Below are 24223 nucleotides of genomic sequence, written 5' to 3'. Positions count from 1 at the left end.
AATATCGATACATCTAAAGGGTAGTGTCCCTGCACTATCAGCGAGTGCAGTTAGTGGGCATCATAAATCAGCTTCCGTCCCCCGTAGGCACGTCTTAATACAATTTTATAAGTGACGTGTACAAACAAACAACTTTTATCGATATTGTTGTTTCAAAGATCGATAAATTCTTTTCAGCGACGATTTTAAAATCGTCAAGGAATGCGGCGTTATTTAAATTTTTTGCTGGTTATGGAATACCTCTGATTTTTTTTATTGAGATAGGATTTTTAAACAAATATTTTGCATGGCGTTTCGTGGAAATTTAATCGCCGTTTTTACAGTTATTTTTCATAAGCGTAGTCAATATTTTTGGTGATGTTTAAATATTTATACGAACTGTAAAAATAATATCATAAAAGCTGTATACCGATAATATTTTGACATTCATTCACTAATAAATTAATTCCAGCCGGTTATTCAACCTGTAATTGAAATTACCTTTTAAAAGAGTTCAATCCCACAAAGAATTATTATTTTCAGCAAAAACTTCGCGGTCAAAGTAAAACATTTCACTTCACCCTTATCTGTCCGCAGAAGGAAAATGAAGTGAAAAATAATCTGACGCTTACCAAGGTCTCCCGAGTTTGTTTTTCGCACAACGTTCCAGATTAATTTTTATATCTTTTTGTAGATTGTAATAGATTTGCTTTGAGAACTGACGTTTTTGTTTACTTAATTTTTCTCTGTTCAGTACTGTAGGGTACTCCATTGTGAAATTGTTTGAAGAGAATACAAATTAGGAAATTAGTTACAAAAGAACTAATTAGTTTACTGTTTAATTGGAATGGGGCTAATCGTGGAAATTCGTGGTATTGCTGAGAGCTTTTCGATGTTTATTTTGTGCTGCTGTTTGATAAAGCTAAAATACAATTCTTCTTACACAGCTTTCGTTTTTGAATTCCTTAAACCGATTAGCTGTTGACAGATAGCAGCATAAACTTAAATACGAGTTAAATTTTGATTACCTTATTAAAAAACTAATCCACATATTTATAGGAGACATCATATATTACCCAATTCTATCGACAAAATCCACCCACACCGTCACATCACTAGCCATCTGGCTACATAAATCAAGGGGACATACGCCCTATCTGTTGCCGGCTTAATACGATCCCTGAAACGGTGTGGGGGGTGGGGGGATGATATTTTTTTACAATCTACGTGTTAGCAAGCCAAGCATTGTAGTGTACTGAGCATTAGAGACTAGCTGTGCCCGCGACTTCGTACGCGTGAAAACCCGTTTTCGCAACGTTTTGCTCTGCACCTATTACTCGTAGCGTGATGGTTTATAGCCTATAGCCTTTCTCGACAAATGGGCTATCTAACACTGAAAGAATTTTTCAAATCGGACCGTTAGTTCCTGAGATTAGCGCGTTCAAGAAAACTCACAAACAAACTCTTCAGCATTATAATATTAGTATAGATGTGGGCCTACGTAAGTCTTGTTAGGGGAATATGAAATATGCGATGTGATTCGTAAAGGGATGTATTGTGCCTAGACTGTCAAGGTCTATCAGTTTGATCTAGGCTAGAGTCTAGCGTCTACATCTAGACATAAAACTAATGTTAAGGCTTGGTATTTTTGCTAAAGTAGGTATTTCGCGCTGTCAAAATCTGCGCGCGCAATACTTCGCCGAAGACAGCGCGCCAAAGAGCTCTCGCGGCTACACAGTATAGAAATACGCAGTTTAGAAATACGCAGTTGGTTAGGTTAGGTTGACTTCCTTCCGTTCAAGCGTCACACTCACAGCACTTTTTAATACAAATCATATCCAAGTGATACAAATTAAAACAACTTTCAAAATTTTTGGGAATATAATTTTAGAATCGAATAAATATAGAATATAACTGCCAAAGTAAACACGGTTCAAAGAGGCGTGGCGTCATCCGACCTTCCGGAAGTTCCGCGCTGGCTAAAATAATTTCAAGATTACGTCACCCGACCTATCGGTAGATCCTCGGGATCTTGAGCGATAGGAAAAACATTTTATGATCAGTTACTCGTAGTAGCGATTATTTAGAGCTTGGATAATAAATTATAGTTGTTGCAATTCACAAAGCTTTGCATGTGGTTAATTACATTAATCAGTACACGCATCAATTTTGTTCAGTCTTTTTGTTTATTAATAAATAAAAATATCATACTAAAATTGCATACATATTTGTTTGTATTGGTCTGGGTGTTTTCTTTCCATAATTTATGTATAGGGAACGTGCACATCGATGGTGCTGCCAACTGGTGTCATAAATTTGAATGTTTTACCCTAGTTTAATATTTGACATTTACCATTTACATACAACACGTGTAAATAAACATAATTTTATAAGTGAAAAAATTGGTGAAAATACATTATTATATACTTAATAATAATGCATTGTTCCATTCCTGGATGTACCAACACGTCAAAAAAATACAGTAAATCAAAATACAAAGGTGTTATAGCCAATGATTCTCCTAAAGTAGCTGTGGAAATATCCCGTGATTCTAGCTGTTTACATACATTCAAAAGTTTCGGCTTTTTGGCTGGTGTTGGAAATAGCTCATACATTTTCAGTCCCTTATCATAACCCAATAATTGCCGGTAAGATGGTTTACCCCATTGTTGGGCATTACTTGTTTTTGATTTAGCACTTTCTGGAGAATTTACATAATGAACTAAGGCACATACATGTTTACATTTACCTGATAGGCCAGCCTTGCATTTACAAATTGCACTTGTAATGTTTCTGTTACAATCAAGCTGAAAGTTGAGAAAGTACATAAATAGAATTAATGAAACGTATACTTTGAAAACATAATACATTTCATAAATTCAAAGGTAATTCAGAAATAATTACAGTAATTTGCACGTCGTAAAGAATAAGAATTTTTGTTTGTGCGAAAATTTTACCAGTTATCACAGTATCATTTTTGTCGTAAGTTTTCTCTTCAACATCTAACACGTGGCCGGCCTCGAAGAGCTTTTTTCCTTTTAATATATTTTGACTACGTTGTCGATCATTATTAATTGGTCATTACACCCATATTTTATAATTTTAATCATCATAAAACATAAAAATATGTAATTTTGATTTTTGTTTATATTGTTGACAACACGATGACAGGTCTGATAAGTTTCTTTTATTGTCCGCATGGTGTCTCTTCTGTCGCAGTAGGTAGTGCTGCCACCTATAGTTTGTGCACGGTCCCTATAACGTATGTACGGGGCTCTGTATCGAAAATCACTATGAGCAATAAGCATCACACACGGTTACCTGGAGTGCATTACCGCAGCAAAAAGCTTGCCATCTTAAATGAACGGTATAATATCGAGGTTTCGTCAGTAGGGGAGACCGGGGATAGTTGACTATAGGGGTAGGTAGACTAACCGCCAAAAACTCGCCAATGGTTTGAGTGTTGTGTGATCCCAGCGCAGCCGTGCAACACTCTCCGCCCCCCGCTCAGTCGTCGGTAACGCCGCGTCGCCGGCACACGCCGTTTTCGAGTAGTGACCCGTGATTTGTTTTCATATCATGTAAGTAATATTTTCGTGTTGCATATTTTTTGATTTGGTACCTACACATTTTATGTTAACCGTTTGCCTATTAGTCAGAGTGTTTTATGAGTCCATATTGATATTATTTCTTGTGTTATTTCTTTATTAGGTGGCAGTGTGTAGGTTATCCATGCCATCGAAACTTAAAATGTCGTTTGGGGACTTTGGGGTCGGTAGACTAATTTCTTTCGGGGCTGGTTGAATCAACCAACCCCAATAACATTTTGAGTTAAAAATATCTTTAAAATTATCTATTTATTTGATTCTTAATACATACATTCTTTTTATTGCTACAGCACGATGAGGATCTATAAACGAACGACTGAACGATGAAGAAATAAGACCCTTTCCTAAAGCGGCGCCACGTTTAGATAATAGAAGAAATAACGTAAAAGTACTATACAGGGTGTCACAGAATGGGTGAATCAAACTTCTAGGGGAGGTAGATCTACTAATGTACTATCCCAAAAAAATATGAAAAAAAAAATTGAATTAAGTTTTTTTTTTAATAAAGTGCTCTAAACTCGAAATCTAGTCATTATTTTCAAAAGTTTGTTTACAGATAAACGAAGCGATCATGTAAAATTAATATTAGTAATAAAAAGTACAAATAAACTCCAAACGCAGCAATTATAGCCAGATACTTAGGCAAAGATGATTTATTTTCACCTTAAAAAAAAAATTGTGTCCTTATGAGCTTTATTTTTTTTTTCATATTTTTTAGGGATAGTACATTATTAGAGCTACCTCCCCTATCAGTTTGATTCACCCATCTGGGACACCCTGTATCCAAAGATTGAGTGATTTAAGAAGATTGAAGATTTTAGTTTAAAAAGTTTAAATACTAAGAGTTTATAGTTTTTTTAAAGACTTATTTTTTTTATTTTATTTATTATTCATTATTGAGCAATTACATATTTGATCCAAATATTAATATTAAAGATGTCTGTACCTGATTATAATTGTTTTTGAATAAAGAGTTCAATTAAATTGAAAATAGTGTTTTATTACTTGACTCTGCTCATAATTTCTTGCTTATTGATACGTAGCTACTTACCCCGGGCATATAGTCAATCTACCCCGGAACCGGGGTAGATTGACTAAGAGTTGATGTTCTATAAAATGATTTTAAATATGATGATGATATTTAATAATGAACTATGTTTTGTTGTTTTTTATTAGTTTAATAGTTCTTCTATCCATTAATGCGATTTATTTGTCTGTATGGATGAAAACACAAAAAATATTTATGATTTAGTAAAAAATTAGTCAACTATCCCCGGTCTCCCCTACAGTTGCGAACAAAGGTGTTTGTGTAGTGTAGTTGAGTTGAGAGGTCAGATTATTGAAATAATAAAACGAACATTTTATTTTTTAAATACATTTTAAAAATAATTTACATTACAGATAACAATGAGAGGATGACATTGCAAGGTGGTGCCAGTCCAGTCTTAAATCCGTTGATATATGCTGCATCTGCCATGTTTTTGGCTAAAAGATTCTTCTATCTTGCAGTTTAGACTTTTATTACAGACCTCAGACAGTATTTTTGGAAAACTTTTACGCATGGCGGAGGAAGGGACGCTCTAGACACTCAAGTCTAGAAGGAGTCATATGAACTCCAAGTTTTAAATCCGTTGACATCTGCTGCATCTGCCATGTTTTTGGCTATAAGATTCTTCTATCTTACGGCTTAGACCTTTAGCTACAGGCCTTAGACAGTATTTTTGTGAAAATTCTTACGCATGGTGGAGGAAGGGACGCTCTAGAGACTCAAGTCTACAAGGAGTCATATGAACTCCAGTTTTAAATCCGTTGACATCTGCTGCATCTGCCATCTTTTTGGCTAGAAGATTCTTCTATCTTACAGCTTAGACCTTTAGCTACAGACCTTAGACAGTATTTTTTATTATTTATTTGTGTCAGTGTGCTCTTCTAAAGAGTGTAAGACGATTGTATGTAGGTACTATTAAAATGTAATTTTAACTCATTGGTTTTGTCTCATTTGAGGAATGTACTATGTATCATGAGTAGAGTCTTCGTTTAAAAGGATGCGAACGATTTAAATTTCAATAGGTTAGACAAAATTGATAATTTTTAATTATCAAAAATTTAAGCTTTCTCCAGTAACACTGATATTATTATACTGTGACTCATCAAAGTCATCATTGTCAAAAATATTGACAAATCGCGAACTGTCACGGCCAAAAAACTGACACGCGTCCGTCCTCCGTAAGCGCCACCGCGCGACTGATTGAGATTGTCCAAGCCGTCATGGACGATTTTTTCCACATTTTTTAAAATAGTAACTAAATAAGACGCAATATAAAAATTTCATCCGTTAAAAGCCCTCAAGTTATTACTGAACTTTAGTTTAGTAAAAGATTTAGAATCTCAAATCGCTTATTTTAAAAATAAAACCATAAATAGAAAACGAATAGAGGTAACTTTGGGAATTTATTCTATCGAGTCAACTTCATCAAGTCGTGTTTCCATCCGTTAATAGCCCTAGAAAATATCCTCAACTATGCCCAATAAAAATCTTAGCCTTTAATTTTACTGTTTAGTACCTCAAAAATGAAAAATGAAAACCTCATTTTCGCCATTTTCTCTGCTACCCGGCCTTAAAGTTATGTAAAAGGTTTGAGAGTTAGTTTGTAAACCTATTTCAAAAATATTTCGCTACATTCCTAACGTGATTTGTGTTCAAACAATAAAATAGTTTTTGGAAACCCACTGACTGGGGCAAAACCGCGGGCAAAGGCTTGTTTGTATATAGGGTGTGATTACAGTCAAATTGGTATCCATAATTGCTAATATTTAACGCAAATGTGACTTATGTTTTGTTTTCTTCTAAAGAGGAAATTTTATGTCCTTCAAAACAAGGTTTTCTGCAATTTGTTTTTTACTCGAAACGCCAAATATTTCGTTCATTTCTAAACTCATTACGTTAATTACGTCCAGAGGACTTCAAAGCTTAATAACATTAAGACAAAAGTTTAATTTCGGGGGTTCCTTTTATTAGTATTTTTCGGACCGTTTACTTCAGTTTTTCCGGTGCTTTATTACGTTTAATATCTCTGTTTGGTCTTTATGACAATTTCACTTTACTAGCCTGGTTCTGGCTCTTAAGTGAATGTTTAAAAAAACAATAAAAAATCGTCTATTTCTCTGCTTGAGCTATGCTTGACTGGTAGAGAATGCCACCGTTAAGTCCGCCACCGTGCATCACTTTTATGTGCAAAAGTTTAAATAAATTACATTTCAATCAAATCAAATCGTTTATTTATGACAGTAGGCTAGCTCCCAAAGAGAAGTTTCATACGTCCCAACCCTACCACTGCTTCGGGAAAATAAATGGCCCAGTGCTGAGAAGAAGCAGCGCAAGAAACTCAGTCACTATTGTTAGCGTCTTCGAGTATTTGAAGCTGTAATCGCCATACATCTATTTATTAATGACGTAAGAGCACATTTTGCTAAATCCTTCAGCTGAGCTACGCTTGTGTTAGAAATGGGTTTAACACAATAGTCTACCGGACGCAGGTTTTTCTATTCGACCTACTTACTGACTCTTGAATCGTCAGTCCGACACGACACCGTTTGATTAGTTACTGTCGATATGTAGGACATTCAGTTCACTCAGTTATTATTATTGCATAAAACAGGACCATTCCGACCTCGCGATCCCACCGCTGCAACTCCTGTGTAGCCAGGATCTACAGCTTGACCGCCATAAAAACCCAACCAATAAAGGTACCAGTATAGTTCATATTAGTTGTAGTGTGGGAGATATGATGCTCAACTACAATAAGGAAGCTAAGGTATTAGTGCTTCCTTCCGAACGGGTGCTGTGCTCGGGGACCAAGGTCCAATTTACACTATCTTGGTTTTCCTAATATGCTGGGCAGGGTAGAACTTTGACACCGCGATGCAGGATTGTACGCGCGGTGGTGTATGCAATAGTGAAGTCGTAACAGCGCCATCTGTTGGTACACTAGTTTGTAGATGATGTTGCCACAGTAGTACTTACCGGTAAGCCATCCGGATCTGCTCCCCGTTCTTGTACCATATCAGCTGGGCTGGGGGGTTGCCTCCCCTACTCCTGCATACCAGCTCGAGGCTCTGTCCTCGGCGGACCGTCTCCCCTTCCGCGTAACCTTCGATGTAGGGGGCTCCAGGGGGATCTGTGGAAAAAAAAAGAATTTATACAGGGTGATCGTTGATATCCTTTTAAAATGAGACTTCTTCTTGTCGCGTCCACAACAAACCTACACAGTGTCAGCCCAAAACTCCGCTACAAAAGTGGCATATTCAATAAATCTTTCTGCGTGCAGTTGTTTGGGCGCGTAGGGCACGACATCAAGTGCTTCATCGACTGGGGAACACAACGCTTGCACTTAAAGACTAACATTAACCAAATATGAGACGATTCGCAACATTTTTTCATTTATCCTCTGCTGCTATCTATTAAATGTAGCGTGATGGCCTACAGCCTATAGCCTTCCTCTATAAATGGGCTATCTAACACAGATAATTTTTCAAATCGGACCAGTAGTTCCTGAGATTGATTTATCATTAGAATATTATTCATGAAAAACACAGGCTATTTTCCATTGGTACGAAATTCGCCGGGTCAGCTAAATTAAAATAGGGTTGCATTTAGCCGTTAAATCAATCCTTGGATCTGATAAGGGACGTGTAAAATCCTACTTGCAAAATAAACTATTTGATTTGAATCCATACTTTAAAACGACACCCTGTATACTTACAAAGAATTCTTATAAATCTAGGTTAAAAATGATACACAACCATTCCAACGAAAAACTCAATCTGCAACCTCTAAAAGGGCGTTTAATTCCTTCAATCCCCCCAATTTAAGAGGGGAGAACCCGTCATTTTTCTCAAAGAACTCATAAGAAACCCCCTAAGAGAAAAGGCTAAACACTTTTCCGAGTGAGTGTACACGAAAATTGCTTCTAAAGTTAATTTTCCTAGGCCTTGCAAGGTTTTCATTATAATATTAAGGATGTGACTTTAAAAGAGAATGATTTTGTGCGAATTGCACGTGTCAGTACTAATTTAAAAAATGCCTAGGAAAGTTCTTGTTAAAGTACCTTTTTCACGCGGTTTTGGCTGCGTTAATCCTTACTCTATTTTTCAAATAATTACTGGTAACTAGTGGTGACTGAGTTTGTTCCGGCGTTTCTTCTCAGCACTTGATATGAATGTTTGTCTCGAAGCGCTGGTAGGGCCCAAAAGATAAGGAGACATGTAAAGTGTCCTTAAGGGCTACCTTTTTTATTGTATTTGACGTTCATAAGTTCCACCAGAGGTGGAAATTGAATGATATATTTTTGATTTTGAATTTAGGTCTGTTATACCCTGTGTTACTCAAGGTATTGTATTGGTGAAAGAATTTCTGAAATCGGTCCAGTAGTTTTTGAGCTTATTCAATACAAACAAACGACCAAATATGTAAATCTTTAATATCAGTGTAAATTGGAGCTAGGCAATTTAATAATAATAAAATCTGTACATATGTAATACTAATTAGCAATTAATAATAGATCATACTAAATTATAATCTAATATTAATCTCACTAAAACTATGATGACAATATGATGGATGGAATAGATTACATACAATTAACGAGGGTTGCTAAGTAATGTATGTCTATTAGGGCTGTAGAACAGAGGGCCGAGTGTAAAAAAATATACAACGTGTCCCAAAATTCAAGGATAAGCCGGCGCCGCAGGATGGACATAGTCATGACTACTTCAGGAAAAATAAGAAAAAAAATCTATCTCAATTATTTTTTAAGTTACACAATAAATTATGAAATTCGTCGAAAATTGACACCCCTTACGATATTTTACATTACCACGACTACAATTTTTCAAATACTTCTGTTTTTTTATTTGTATTGGCAACTTAAGTAGTGCTGCTGTCCACTCCAATTCTTAAAACCCCCAGAATCCTTGCAGTTTTTATACAAAAGTTAATCAAAATATGATATTTCCTTAAAATTTTAAACGATTTTTACTTTCACTCCACTTTGACTCGTCGTTTTGTAAAAAAACAGTATGAACACTACTGCGGCAAGTTTATTATAAAGTTGACGCAACTATCCAAGATTCCAAAATGGTATAATTTTCCACTTTTTAGTTGTTTCTCAATCTCATGGTCCAAGTGCTCGGGAAGTCAAATCCAACGAACCCAAACTCGATAATCTTCCGCCATTTCGATTAGGAGTTCCTTTGGCCAGCTCCTGGCCACCTCTTGACTTCATCATCAGGACCCTGGACATCATTTAGCACTAAAGTGCTCGAAAAGATATCCAACGAACCCAAACTAGATGCGATTCCGCCGTTTCGTTTAGAAGTTCCTATGGCCACCTCCAGACTCCATCCAGCTCAATGATACCATAATATTGTAATGTCATCGTACTTACATAAGTATACCAAATTTCAGCTCAATTGGTTGAGGAGAACTGGTTTTAACTTTAATTGCAAGATTTATCCCATACTAACTAACAAGCGAAGTGCTTGTAAAAATGGTACGCATATCTTTTTTGCGACTAGTTTTCTTAGAGTATTATACCATTTTGGAATCTTGGATAGTTGCGTCAACTTTATAATAAACTTGCCGCAGTAGTGTTCATACTGTTTTTTTACAAAACGACGAGTCAAAGTGGAGTGAAAGTAAAAATCGTTCAAAATTTTAAGGAAATATCATATTTTGATTAACTTTTGTGTAAAAACTGCAAGGATTCTGAGGGTTTTAAGAATTGGAGAGGACATCAGCACTACTTAAGTTACCGATACAAACAAAAAAACAGAAGTATTTGAAAAATTGTGGTCGTGGTAATGTAAAATATCATAAGGGGTGTCAATTTTCGACGAATTTCATAATTTATTGTGTAACTTAAAAAATAATTGAGATACATTTTTTTTCTTATTTTTCCTAAAGTAGTCATGACTATGTCCATCCTGCGGCGCCGGCTTATCCTTGAATTTTGGGACACGTTGTATATGAAAATTTTAGTTCTTTAAAGTTTCCGCTAGGGGCGCTGTACAATCCGTCATACATTTAATGACATTTTTTACGCGCTTACTAGTGACGACGTTTGATGTAAACTCACACTAAGCCATCAGGGATGGCGAATCATTAAGGACGAAGCGCACTTATCAACCCGGAAACGGATCGTAACCGTATCAACTCGAGGCGGTCAGTATTCTTTGTATGAAACTATACTGCAACGCACACTTATCCGCACCGTAACATAAACGTAATGAAAACCTACGGTATAAAACTCAAAGGTGTCTGACATAGTGATCTATCAACGCACAGCCCAAACCACTGGACGGATCGGGCAGAAATTTGGCATGCAGGTAGATGTTATGGCGTAGGCATCCGCTAAGAAAGGATAAACGTTTTTTAATGTAGGTAAACCTCGATAGGCGACATGCAAAACAATTAATAAGAAATGCCATATCGCCAACGTGGTATAAAGTATCGGACCCGTATCTCTACTGCAGCTGTAAAACTTCCACTTCTACCCTGTTAGCGAGTTTTATTATAATTGCGCGTTAACCTACCCACAGGGAAAGTATAACAGCCAAACCGCTTAGAACGAACACTTAAGGCTCGTTCCCACGGCAATTGCAGGATCGTGCAATCCCGCGAAAAACGTATAAATTGTCAAGTTTGTATTCAGTTTTTAATAATATGTTATTTAGGGGCAAGTTTTTCGTACAATCTTGATTTTTCTGTTACAAAATGTTGTCCAATTCTACCTTTGGTAAGGTCTGAATTTTATCTGTCATATTTTGCTTTCACAATCTAGGAGCTGGTCCAGATGACGCGTCTTTTTAACGAATTTTTTTTAGTAAGAACCTTATCTTGCTAGTTTATCATTTATGTTTTGTAATATCATTTTTTATCACTGTAATTTTTTACACCTTTTTACAAATACTGGCTGTTAAAATTTAACTGTGTCTAAACCGCTCAACTTTTAATGTATAGTTGTATCCATTATATTAGTTTTCTTGATTTAGTGTCGCAATAAAAAGCAGGAGAGGTGAACCGTTTTACTTCGAAGATGATAAAATACGTAATGAATTTTGTATTGCCGTCCTTTTCATGAACATACTGTAAAGAGGGACAAATATACTTGGAGTAGGGAAAATTTGTAGATCCTTTGTAAGATATTTTCGTAGGGGAAGCGATTTAGAAAGTCTAATATATTTTATACTAATGTAACAAATTACTTGTGAGTTAGGGGATTTCTCAAATCTGTTGTCTGATATTTTTTTACATAAGTAGTTAGTTACTTACAGGAAAATATAATTACTTAGTGTATTATCTGAAAGATAATATTGTTCTTACGTTCGTGTTTAGTCCGAAAATACCTTTTATTGTTTATTGTAGTAAATATATCCTTCTTAATTTCTCAGTTCTGCTAAAAATAGATATTTAGCACTAAATGAGAGCTTAACGTCAGTATTAACAAACATTACTATGAGGTCTCACAGTGCGCGTGGACGCACAGGGTCACGCACGAATTCAACACAGAGCTCTATTCAACGCTGTGCGTTCGATTTTGTACTTCACTTAATCAAGCATCGTTTGTGAATACGGGCGTAAGTCTCCATAATATTATAAGAAGAAGAATGAAAATTACAAAGCTCAGTAATTTCCCAAAAGCAAATAAAGAATGCCTATTTTAAGATTGTCAGGTATTACAATTAAACGTTTTCTTTATTTTGTCTAAGGCATCGCCACACTGGATGCGGTCTGCGGTCACTGCAGATCAAAGTGAACGTAGCCCGCATTATATTTTCATAATGGTTACTAAACCTTTGTTTGTCACCTGTCATCCGCTTTGCAATGGAGGGAAGTCGAACCTTAACTTCGAACTCCTCCTATGTTCTTCTGATTAATTTCGTTGCGGATCCAATGACAGTTTAACTATCCCCCGGGACAAACTTGACCTTCACTGGTTGGGTTTTTATTGGCGGTCGAGCTGTAGATCCTGGCTTGGCTACACAGGAGTTGCAGCGATGGGAACGAGAGGTGACTCAACCAGTGAAGGTCAAGTTTGTCCCGGGGGAAAGTTAAACTGTCATTGGACCCGCAACGAAATTAATCAGAAGAACATAGGAGTTCGACAGATGCTTGACATAATAAGGGTGTCGTGCGGGCTGCGTTTACTTTGACTTTGACTTGACCGCAGACCGCATCCAGTGTGACAAGCCCTTTAGAATCCAAGCAATTCTCCACAATAATTTCATCGTTTTCCAATCTTAATAAAATCTTCAAACAACAAACAACCGACTGAAAGATATAAATCTTCCGAAATTGCGGTATAACTTCATTAAAATACGTATTTCATTAAATTAAGCGTAACAAAGGAGTATTAATATTAAAGTAAGAAATTTTAGGTTAGCTAAAATTAAGTTTTAGGGTTCTGTAGCAGAAGAAAAAACTACTTATGTTCGAGGAGAGATTTGATAGTTTTTTTGTATTGATAAGCTCCAAAACTACTGGACCGATTTGAAAAATTCTTTCATTATTAGAATCCTACATTATTTCTGATGAACATAAGCGGAACGAAGTTCGCCGGGTCAGTAGTCTCTAATATGATTAAATTATCTGTCAGTCGGTATTGTGTCTGTTTTTAAGGAATTTGTCAAGTTGAAATTACATAATATCTTAGATGTAAGAGGCAACTGCTGAAAATATTTAGTGGCGAAATGAAAGGCTACTTATTTAAAAGAAAAAACATTGATAGAAAAAACAGTTTATTTTATTTATTGATGTAACGAACCCTTGCTGCATAAATCCGGCTCGAACTTGACCGTTTTTTCATAAAAGAGTACGAAAAATCGGAACGAAATTTTGACATATTTTTTTATGTCGTTTCATTAGCTACGGGCTATTTTTCTTGGTTTCCTTTGTTTTAACATGTTAATATTTTTTGCCCTATTTAAAAACATTCTCCCTGAATTTGCGAGGGTAGTGATGGGGTAAGGAAACGTTTTTCATCGATAATTCGATCGGTGGAATGAGGAAAGATACAATTTAATTATTTGAAACCTTTGAAAAATAAATAAGAGTTTATTTTAAGAATATTTATAGCGGAAAGGTTTTTTTAATATACTGTTTTCCGGAACGTTGATAAGGAAATTAAGTTTCTTTGATCTAATTTCAAATTACGGTAGATACGGTTTTATTATGATTAAACCCCACAAATAAATTTCCAATTTGATGTCTTGATTGATTTTCATAACGCGTAACTTGATGCCAATTCCAATTGAATTTTCTAAAGATACATACTTAAGTCTTATTTTCATCTGTTATCATCATAATTACTAGCTTTTCCCGCGGCTTCACGCGCGTGAAATTCAGTTTGTCACAGATCGTCATAAATTATGGCCTATATGTTATTCTGGGTTATAAACAATAATACTGTAAAGTTTCATCAAAATCCGGTAAGTTTTTACGTGAAAGAGTAACAAACATCGAGACATCCATACAAACTTTCGCATTTATAATATTAGTAGGATAGGATGGTAACAGAATCGTTGTTGTCGTTGGTCGTTGTGGAAATCCTTGGGGGAGGTCTATATCTAGCAGTGGACGTCATTTGGCTGAAACGAACGAATAAATCATTTTATGATCTTAAAATAATTGGTAGAATAAAATACTTATTAGGACACGTTCCCACGGCAATCCTACATTCGTTACATTCCTGGAATGTCGTGAACACACGTGAGACAAGTGCGTTTGTCGATAAAATCTGAGATCCCGATGCTCATACGTTCCCATCACTACAAGTAAGCCGAGCATAGGGGCAAAGAAAACAAAGCCTGCCATGTAATTATATGGGATGGCATTTCGGCACCCTTATGGGGTTTATTCTATAAAAAGACGTCGCAATTTTCGACCTACCACCCCTTGATATAAGAACCAAGTTTTAGCGTAGTTGACCTTTGAACTTTGCGCACGATTTGGAACCTTACCGATTTGTGATAAGGATTAGATTATGAAGTTTTGCGAAGATTCCGGTATTTGTTTTTACAAAAAGATTCCTATCTTGATAGGAATTTCATTCAATCTTTGGGCATAGGAAATTAAGTTGTAACTTCAAAGGTTTTGTGGTCGCTATCGATTAATCTGAAATATCCCATAGCTGGGTTAGAGATAGGAATGGACGGTTATCAGTTAACCTTTTGCTACCTTCTTTCAGAAAATATTTATGATTTTTTTCATTTTTGTGAGAGTGAGAGTCAACAAGTGTTTGTTTCTTGTAATTTTTGAACATGTGTAAAGGCAGCTTGACATTTTTTTGACAGTTGGTTGGAGGTTTGAATTTTGCTAGGGAAAAACGAGTATGCATTAACAACTTTATCAACGTATTACATTCATTAGATTCACAAAAATCTTCGTTAGAAATAAATTTCAACAATGTCAAGGGTCTTTTATTTTTCTATGTTCTTTGTAAAAGACCAATCTGAACAATCAATCTTGCTCGAGAAAAAAATCAAATCAAAATCTTGCACAAAATTCATTTTATTTTGCAAGTAGTCATTTAAAAAGCTCTTTTTACACGTCCCAGTATTAATTTAACCCTACCACTGCTCAGCCACGCTCAATGCTCATTCATAGATTAATACTATACCAATATCACCCACAACTGTCTCTATCACTCAGCATGAAGAGTGAAAGAGACAGAAGCAAATCGAAATAGATTCCCTAAGTAGGACCAGGCAAACATGGTTTAAAAGCGTTATAAATAATGCATCGGTCGCGACCGCCCCGCTCCTGTGTCGGTGGGCGATAGTTGTTTTGATTCGCTAAGAGAGGGAGCTAGTGGGACTATGAAAATAAAACTTTACATTAATGTTTGACAAGTGTTTTAAGAGTTCTAAAATTTCAGGTTTTAATTTGATAAAAGAAATGAGGAATAGAATCAGAAATGAGGAAATCCGTAAACGTACTAAAGTCGCTGACATAGCCCGACGGATTAGTAAGTTGAAGTGGCAATGGGCAGGGCATATAGTACGCAGAGCTGACGGCCGATGGGGCAGTTAGTTCTGGAGTGGAGGCCACGTATCAGACGCAGTGTAGGAGGTAAGCTCATAAAGGTAGCGGGAAGGCGCTGGATGCAGGCCGCCACCAACCGGTCATTGTGGAAATGATTGAGGGAGGCCTATGTTCAGCAGTGGACGTCCTATGGCTGAAATGATGATGATGATGAATTTGATAAAAAATAATATCTATAACTATCTTTGTGAAAAGCACCGCCACTTCCAAATTAAAATTAATAGATGGTTATATTGGTTATTTAAAAACTCATTGTCATTATCATTTCAGCCATACGACGTCACTGTCCTTTACAAAATGGCATAATCAATAAAATCTATCGTAACAAGCTGGATTCAGTCGAACGCAAACTAATTACAAGTTATCCAAACACAAGTGACTCTAATAGTGTTGTGAAACCTTATCGATAGTGTTCCTCGAGAAATTGGAAATCACATCTCACAGTATCAGACGAAAAACTATTGATAGTACCGATATGATCGCCGTTAACTCACTAATATTTTAAACTAGAAAGATTTGATTGCTTGGCTGTAATAAATATACTCTGAAAGTATTGGACTGATTTGAAAAAATTCACCATTAGAATCCTTCATTACTTCTGATGAAAATAGGCGGTACGAAATTCGCCGAGTCAGCTGGTCAGTTGCTCAAAATTCTCTATCAATCGATACTATTGCAAATGATACTTCGATAGACTATCGGTATAGTTGTTGCAATTCACTAAGGCGAGTGAGCTTTACATATGTGGTGGCTCGCTATTGTTCGTTTTTCAAAAGTTTTGACAGACATTACACTATCATTATGTGCATGTACACGTACACACACAAGTAAAGCTCACTCGCCTTTGTGAGTTGCAAGAACTATACTATTATTTGTCCTTATATCTATCGATAGTGGAAAATATCGATAGATATAAAGACAACACTATCTCCAAACGGAACCAGAGACACGGTAGAGCACAAACAATCTCTCAATTCCGACTCTCTGGCCGCATGAATTATTAATAATTGCTACAGCATCGCGCCTGTGTAAACCCCAGATATGGGCTCTTTCCTAAAAAATACAATTCAGTGCAATTCTAGGTCTTTTCGTTAAGTTTAATGGAAAGTTAATTTAGTTCTGAGTTTTCAGTTTCAAATTCTTTATTCTAAGCCGATTTACGTCCCATATAATACGAACGGTATAAGTTCTCCCAAGGAGGAGATCCGTAAACAAACTTAAGTCGCTGACATAGCCCGACGGATTAGCAATGGGCAGGGCACATAGTACGCAGAACTGACGGCCGATGGGGCAGCAAGGTTCTGGAGTGGTGGCCGCATACCGGGAAACGCAGCGTGAGACGTCCACCCACAAGGTGGACCGACGACATCATAAAGGTAGCAGGAAGGCGCTGGACGCAGGCCGCTACCAACTGGACAACATGGAAAGCATTGGGGGAGGCCTATGTTCAGCAGTGTACGTCCTATGGCTGAGATGTTGATGATGATGACCCAAGGATTGGAAATCGTAGTGTAGGCAGGCCACTGAAGATCTGTGAAAGTCGCGGGAAGCACCATGGATGCGCAAGATCGGTCTTGTGGAATCCCCGGCTTTTGTCCAGCTGTGGACAACATTTCACTGCAACGAATGTACGAATTATGGCTGTCCTGTCACCGCATCTGGTTCTGAGAAGCGCTAATACTATCTATCTTCTTCAGGTCGTCAGTCCATCGAGCAGTTAGGCATCCTACACTCTGGTTGCCAAGACTAGGTCTCAATACGAAAACCCATTTACTGTACCTTTTGTCGGTACATTTTTAACTTTACCTATTAATTTGTCAACTAAGAGTATATTCCTGATAAAAAATTTTCTCCATTAGAAATGAAAGACAACATTCCACTACCTCTGACATACTTTTTAGGATGACCTATTTATTGTAAGTAATTTATAAACATACTTTCTAATTGCTTTCACCCAATTACTCAGCCTCATACAGGAATGTCAAAAACAAATATACAGGGTGTTCATTTCAATCCTCGCCATATTTATTTAGGTGATCTATTATGACTTTTAAAAACGCATTATCCACCAAAAAAATATTACAAACAAACGTGGAATTTTTAGCGAATATTTTCCGTGCAAAATCAACTGTACTGTGGCTCGCAATACTGCAATAGTTTACACTGCGGCACCATCGAGCTACGCGGTTCACTTGCATAACATCATGTCGGATAGCCTACTGAAGGAAGCCACGTAAAGTAGGTAGTGTAAACAGGTATTTTTCTTTGAGTAACTAAAGTTAAAGTTCGTTTTAAATTTTTTTCGAAGTCATTTTTTTTACTATTTCGTGATCAGAATAAGCTACTCAATCAACTCTCTAAATATGGCGAGTATTGAAATCAACACCCTGTATTACAGCCTAATCTAGGAACATTAGCCAGGCTCTTACGTTTACGATGCGAAACACTTAACCTCCCCGAGTGAGTCGGGTAATAGTCAGATAAAAGGGCTGTTAATAATGTATACGAATTGTTCGGATATTTATGAGTATCCGAAACTTGAGACGTTGGTTTAGATTATTTTTAAACTTGAAGGTTGAGTCCGTTTAAGAGAAAAAACATCTAAAGTAGCCTAAATCTCATTAACATTGTTTTAGCCACTGGACGTCTACTGCAGAACATATGCCTCCTCAAATGATTTCCAGTTTGGCCGGTTGGTAGCGGCCTGCATCCAGCGCCTTCCTGCCACCTTTATAAGATCACTGTCTAGGTCTTACCAAAGTACACACACTACTTCAGAAGTGTAATTTTAGCTTCGAAACATCAATTTTCAATGCAAAATAAACGATCTTTTTTTACTTTATTTCTTTCAAAATGCAATCAAATTTTACTAAGGCCCAGTTTTTTGATTCATAGTTAAAATAACAAATTGTTAAATTTTGCTACTAATGGTTAAATATTAACAAAATGTTAAGTAATAGTTAAAAAATGTATTAAAAGTCGAGCTAACCATTGTTCGAAAAACATTTTTTTCTAATATTTAACCACTTGTCATTTGACATCTGTCAAATTTGACCATTGGTTATTTTAACTACGAATCAAAAAACCGGGCCTAAGAAACATTTAATATGATTTGAATACATACCAAATAGATAAGATTGAGATACTACAGATTATTACCGTGACCGTAAATATCCGAAAGTATCCGAAACCTCGTTCTAAGATAAGGACGTACCCATCACATGTCCGTAATCCTAACTCAGCGAAACCATTAATTTTTCTTAACTTTTTACGTGTGACGGCCACAAAAACTTATCTGTGGCCAGAGTATTGTGACGGGTCTATTATTTTAGTCTATGGACTAATGGACGCGCATAGAGATATTAAATATGACGGTGTTAGACGTAGTGGAGATAGAGATTTGGAAAGAGGGTCAATTATAAAAATGACGTACGTCTTTAATCAATAATAAGGCGAATATTTGGTTTTTGTACCGGCAAGCGAGCGTAGGACGTCTACCCACCAGGGGTGCGATGGTGAGGGACCACCTCGTGGTGCACCCTGGGCAACGTCCGCGTGGTCTGTTCACGCGGGCGGCTAACTTCTCACCTGCGCGGCAGGTCTCGTCAACTCGGCGGGCCTGTCGGGCAACCCGTAACCCACAATTGAGTGGGCCGGGGGCCGTCGAGGCATTTGCCCGGGCCACGATGCAGGGGACATCTTTAAAAACCCCCACAGGTGGGGGCTGGCGGGGGTTTTGCCCGGGCCCATTCTTTGGAGGGCCGCTCTCGGTACTTCTCTGATCAGCAGAGTTGACCGAGCAGCGGCATAGAGCAGACCGTAACCCGCTACGGCGGGCCGGGGGTCCTGTTGTACCAGGGCCGCGAGGAGAAAACCTCTATAAAAAACAACTGGAGGAGGGGATTCGAGGTTCCCTCGGAGCCAGAGAGGCTCGCTCGTGAGCGAACAGATAACCTCATAAAGGTAGCAGGCAGGCGCTGGATACGCGCCGCTACCAACCGGTCAATATGGAAGTCATTGGGGAGGCCTATGTTCAGTAGTGGACGTTCTGTGGCTGAACTGCGTCTTTCCATTCTATACATAGCCAGAACGCAAGGGTGTGAAACTAATCGAGTATAGTTTGGATGTGACTTTTTTTACTAAGCTCCTCCAAACTATACACGACCAGTACGCATACGCTGCGTACTGCTCGCGTATACTTTGTAGTGACTTAGGTCAATTATCTTACTCCAAAATATACATCGTCAGTACGCATACGGACTAATCATGTATGTATTGTAATAAGTTCGCGATTACAATGTATACGCGAGTACTTAGTTGCATGCTCGTCATTTTGACTTATTTACCTCTCTTTCTATTGCATATTAATTCATAACTGCGTGTCTACTTTAAACATTGAATCAATTTTGACACGTGCCATTGTTTTGATAAAGAGCTTTTTGGTGTTTCATATTCTGCCATAGAAAAGATATTTGTTTTGGGGCTGAATAACTCTGAAATTAAGAATTATGTATGTGAAAATGATTTTTGTTCTTGAGATAAAAGCTTATAAATAAAAATTAATATCCCTGGACATTTTACACTGCGCTTCTAGTCCCAAACTAAGCAAAGCTTGTACTATGGGTACTAGATAACGGATATAAACATACTTAAATACTTTTTTTGTAAATACATACTTATTATACATAGAAGACACCCAGTCCAATACAAACAAATATCAAAATATGTTCATGCACACAAATTAATGTTTGTACTGTGCGGGAATCGAACCCGCTACCTCCGGAACAGTTATCCGTTTCGAACCACTACACCGAACGGTCGACAATTTTAGTTAATAATGCACGTTTAACTTTCTTCATTCACTCTCACTAATAAATAATTGTTATTTAATTTGAAATCTACCTAATCAATTTAATTTCAGAAACCACTTACATTAGTGTTATAAATCTAGATTTATTATAATAATATGTAGATTCAGTAAAATAATAATATTTTATGTAAAAATTAATGAATTTATAAATGGCATCACCGTACGTGATCTACATAGGTAGTTCTTATTTCTAATCTCGAGGACAAAGCACGAGCATAATATCTAATAAATGTAATAATTTTAAATATAATTCCATATTTTATTAAATCAAATAAACTAAACACACTAGTCAACTGTAAGTGGTGTAGTATAGTTTGGAGCGAAGACGGAATCCATCCACGACACAAACTATACACGATCAGTACGCAAAATTCGTGTATAGTTTGTAGTGACCGACTTACAAAGAGACACTCCAAAATATACACGAGCAGTTTCCTATGGGTGCGTTCTGGCCATGTATAGAACGGAAAGACGCGGCTGAACTGATGATAATGATGATGACGGTTATGTAACTATTGCACTTGTAAAAAGTTTGAAAATATATCCTGTCACCTCCTTCCTTACGAATCGTAGACTTTTTTTTATGCATAACAAGGCAGGTATTTGACCACAATCGCACCTGATGTTAAGTGGGATGCAGTCTAGGATGGTCCATATCTGCCCTGTAAGTACATAATTATTCACTCTCGCCTTGAAAAGGCCGGGAAAGACAGCAGCAGGCAACGAATTCCAGTCCCTAGCTGTTCGCATTATAAAAGAGTCATCGAAACGCTTAGCCTACGAGTATAATAATCACTTTATACCTACATATTTACTCATAAGGCTTATCACATTAGATCTTGTAAAGATTAGAGAGTCAATTAAAATATGCTATACCTACTCAAATTGTTTTTATTTCTGTCGACAGAATCAGACTTTAATCAATGTTTTCTCTGGGTAATAAATTAGACTTTTTCACACCATGGCGCAAATTGATCACAGTTTGTGATACTGGGACAGCGATCGTCTGTCCCCTACCCTACGTCCGTCAAACAAGAAAGTAGAAAGTAATACCAAACTTTGGAGGATTTGTTTTCCGGTCTAAGTGTGTCTTGTATCTTTCCGTCACTTATACTTCCTAAGAATAATCAGCACTTATCTATACTTCTATCTATAGTAATGTTACAAAGAGGAAAGATTTGATTGATTGTTTGTTTAAATAGGTTTCGAAACTACCAGACGGATTTGAAAAATTCTTTCATCATTAGAATTCTACATTGTTTCTGACTAGCGACCCGCCCCTGTTTCGCACAGGTTTAATGTACTTAGTTAAATAACTTTCTCTTCAATCACTCTATCTTTAAAAAAAACCGCATCAAAATCCGTTGTGTTGTTTTGAAGATATGTACATAAGAATAGGCATAGGGACAGACAGACAGAAAAGCAACTGTGTTTTATACTATGTAGTGATGAACATGACGTAATGAATAAACTCAAAAGGTAGTGAAACGATTTGAAAAAAAAAATGTACATGATTAAAATAATGATTGTTATGTTTTTTTACTGAAATTATGTTGTTACAGCGATCATCATATTATCCCATTTGTGCTATTACGTCAATACGTCCCACCAGACATAATGTTTTGTATCAGGTACTTGGATAATGAAATATCGATGGCTATCACATATCGTAAACAGGACAAACACGTTTCATAACAGATAATCAACTCATATTCGGTTCTTTCAGTAACAAGTAAAAATAATGAGTGTTATGGCAGACGTCTTTGGGAGCATTTGTCCTAAATTAGACGCAGCGTGTGTCCAATTGTGACCGATATTGGTTATAATATCTATGCGGGGGAGATGTATTTATATTTCAGAACTGCAGAATGAGTGAGGCTGTGTAGAAATTCTTCTTTTCACAAATGACTCACATCACATAGGTGTGTTAAGTATGAAGTAAACAAATCTATTTGGACAAATGACATTATAAAAATCGCTGGTAAAGGTCAAAGTGCTTCCAAATCGGTCATTTTCAAATCATCTATCTATTCACTTTATTCGTAATGGAAATACTGTTGCTAATATGGTGATGATGGATTATGATGAAGATGAAGTATCCTTTTTAAGCAGAACAAGACAGGTATCACACTAGATATAAAGTGGGTGTCCAAAATGGTACACAGAACATACCTGCCCAGTAAATGAATATTCACTCCCACCTCAAAGAAGCCGGATTTAGTTGACTAAACAATTTCGATATGTAAATAATGATGTCGTAGGTTAATAAATATGTGTACTTACACAATACACTGAGTTGTACGGTACTTCTCATCGGGGTGTCTCTTTGCAAAGCCTCGTGTCTCGCTTCGCAAGTGAAATCGGCGTAGTCGTCATCCGCTGTCGCCTTGAAATGCAATCTGTGGACAAGATAATAAGGTTTCGATTACTCTGAATGATATAAAATTATTTGCACGTTTATATTTTCATATGGACCAATATGCCTGAAAGATACTGTGTGCCTATTACTTGAATAAGAACAGAAAATAGCTTTAGCTACATCATTCCTTAAGCCCTCCAATAGGTTAGAATAATAACTATATTCATAACTAGCGGCCGCCCGCGACTTCGTTTTACTCCATTAGGGGTGGAGTTTCATAAAATCCGCTCTTAGCATCTATAGCATTTTAAATTTCAACTCTCTTACTTTAAACACATAGGACTTTCATAATATAAACTTCCAACCCTCCTTTTATCTCCTTAGCCCCCGTAGTTGATTTCTAATGATAGGTACATTTTCAGTATATGTACCACCACCACCACCACCACCATTTCAGCCATAGGACGTCCACTGCTAAACATAGGCCTCCCCCAATGCTTTCCATGTTGATCGATTGGAAGCGGCCTGCGTCCAGTGCTTCCCTGCTACCTTTACGATGTCGTCGGTCCACCTTGTAGGTGGAAGTCCCACGCTACGTTTTCCGGTACGCGGCCTCCATTCCAGAACCATTCTGCCCCATCCGCCATCAGTTCTGCGTACTATGTGCCCTGCCCATTGCCACTTCAGCTTGCTAATCCGTCGGGCTATGTCAGCGACTTTGGTTCGTTTACGGATCTCCTCATTTCTGATTCGATCTCGCAAAGAAACACCAAGCATAGCCCTCTTCATAGCACGCTGTGTAACTGAGCTTCTGTATAAGGCCTATAGTGAGAGGCCACGTTTCCGAGCCATAAGTTATCACTGGTAACACACATTGGTTATACACTCTAGTCTTCAGGCATTAAGGTATTTTGGACGAAAAGATGTTGCGTAGTTTCCCGAACGCTGCCCAGCCGAGTTGGATTCGACGATTGACCTCCTTCTCGAAATTGGACCTACCTAGCTGGATCGTTTGTCCGAGGTAGACATACCTACTTGTCGACAATCTCGAGAATTGAGCTCCCAACTGAAACTGGGTAGGGCGTAACATGGACATTCGACATAAGCTTCGTTTTGTCCATGTTCATCCTCAGGCCTACCTGTCGGGAAAATCGATTAAGGTCTTCGAGCATTGTGCCAAGATCTTCCAACGATTCTGCCATGACCACAATATCGTCGGCAAACCGATGTGTACACAGTACCACAGTGTACCGAACAGTATATGTACACCTCCACAATATCTAGAGATCATAGTGAGCATACAT

At 37.2% G+C, this 24223-nt stretch overlaps 1 protein-coding gene across 1 annotated transcript in view; it reads right to left on the bottom strand.

Moving 5' to 3' along the window:
* Positions 1-24223, bottom strand: part of LOC135084396 (nephrin) — a 304519-nt gene that overhangs the window by 114451 nt on the left and 165845 nt on the right. Inside the window, exons 6-7 of the mRNA XM_063979170.1 lie at positions 22844-22959; positions 7612-7765 (exon numbers count right to left, since the gene is read on the bottom strand). Coding sequence (XP_063835240.1) covers positions 7612-7765; positions 22844-22959 — 270 coding nt within the window. The remainder of the gene's footprint in view (positions 1-7611; positions 7766-22843; positions 22960-24223) is intronic.

The sequence above is a fragment of the Ostrinia nubilalis genome, chromosome 26 (genome assembly GCF_963855985.1).
Source record: "Ostrinia nubilalis chromosome 26, ilOstNubi1.1, whole genome shotgun sequence".
In the NCBI taxonomy this organism is placed as follows: domain Eukaryota; kingdom Metazoa; phylum Arthropoda; class Insecta; order Lepidoptera; family Crambidae; genus Ostrinia; species Ostrinia nubilalis.
The sequence above is the reverse complement of the archived record's forward strand: the minus strand, read 5'-3'. Positions and strand labels throughout refer to the sequence as shown.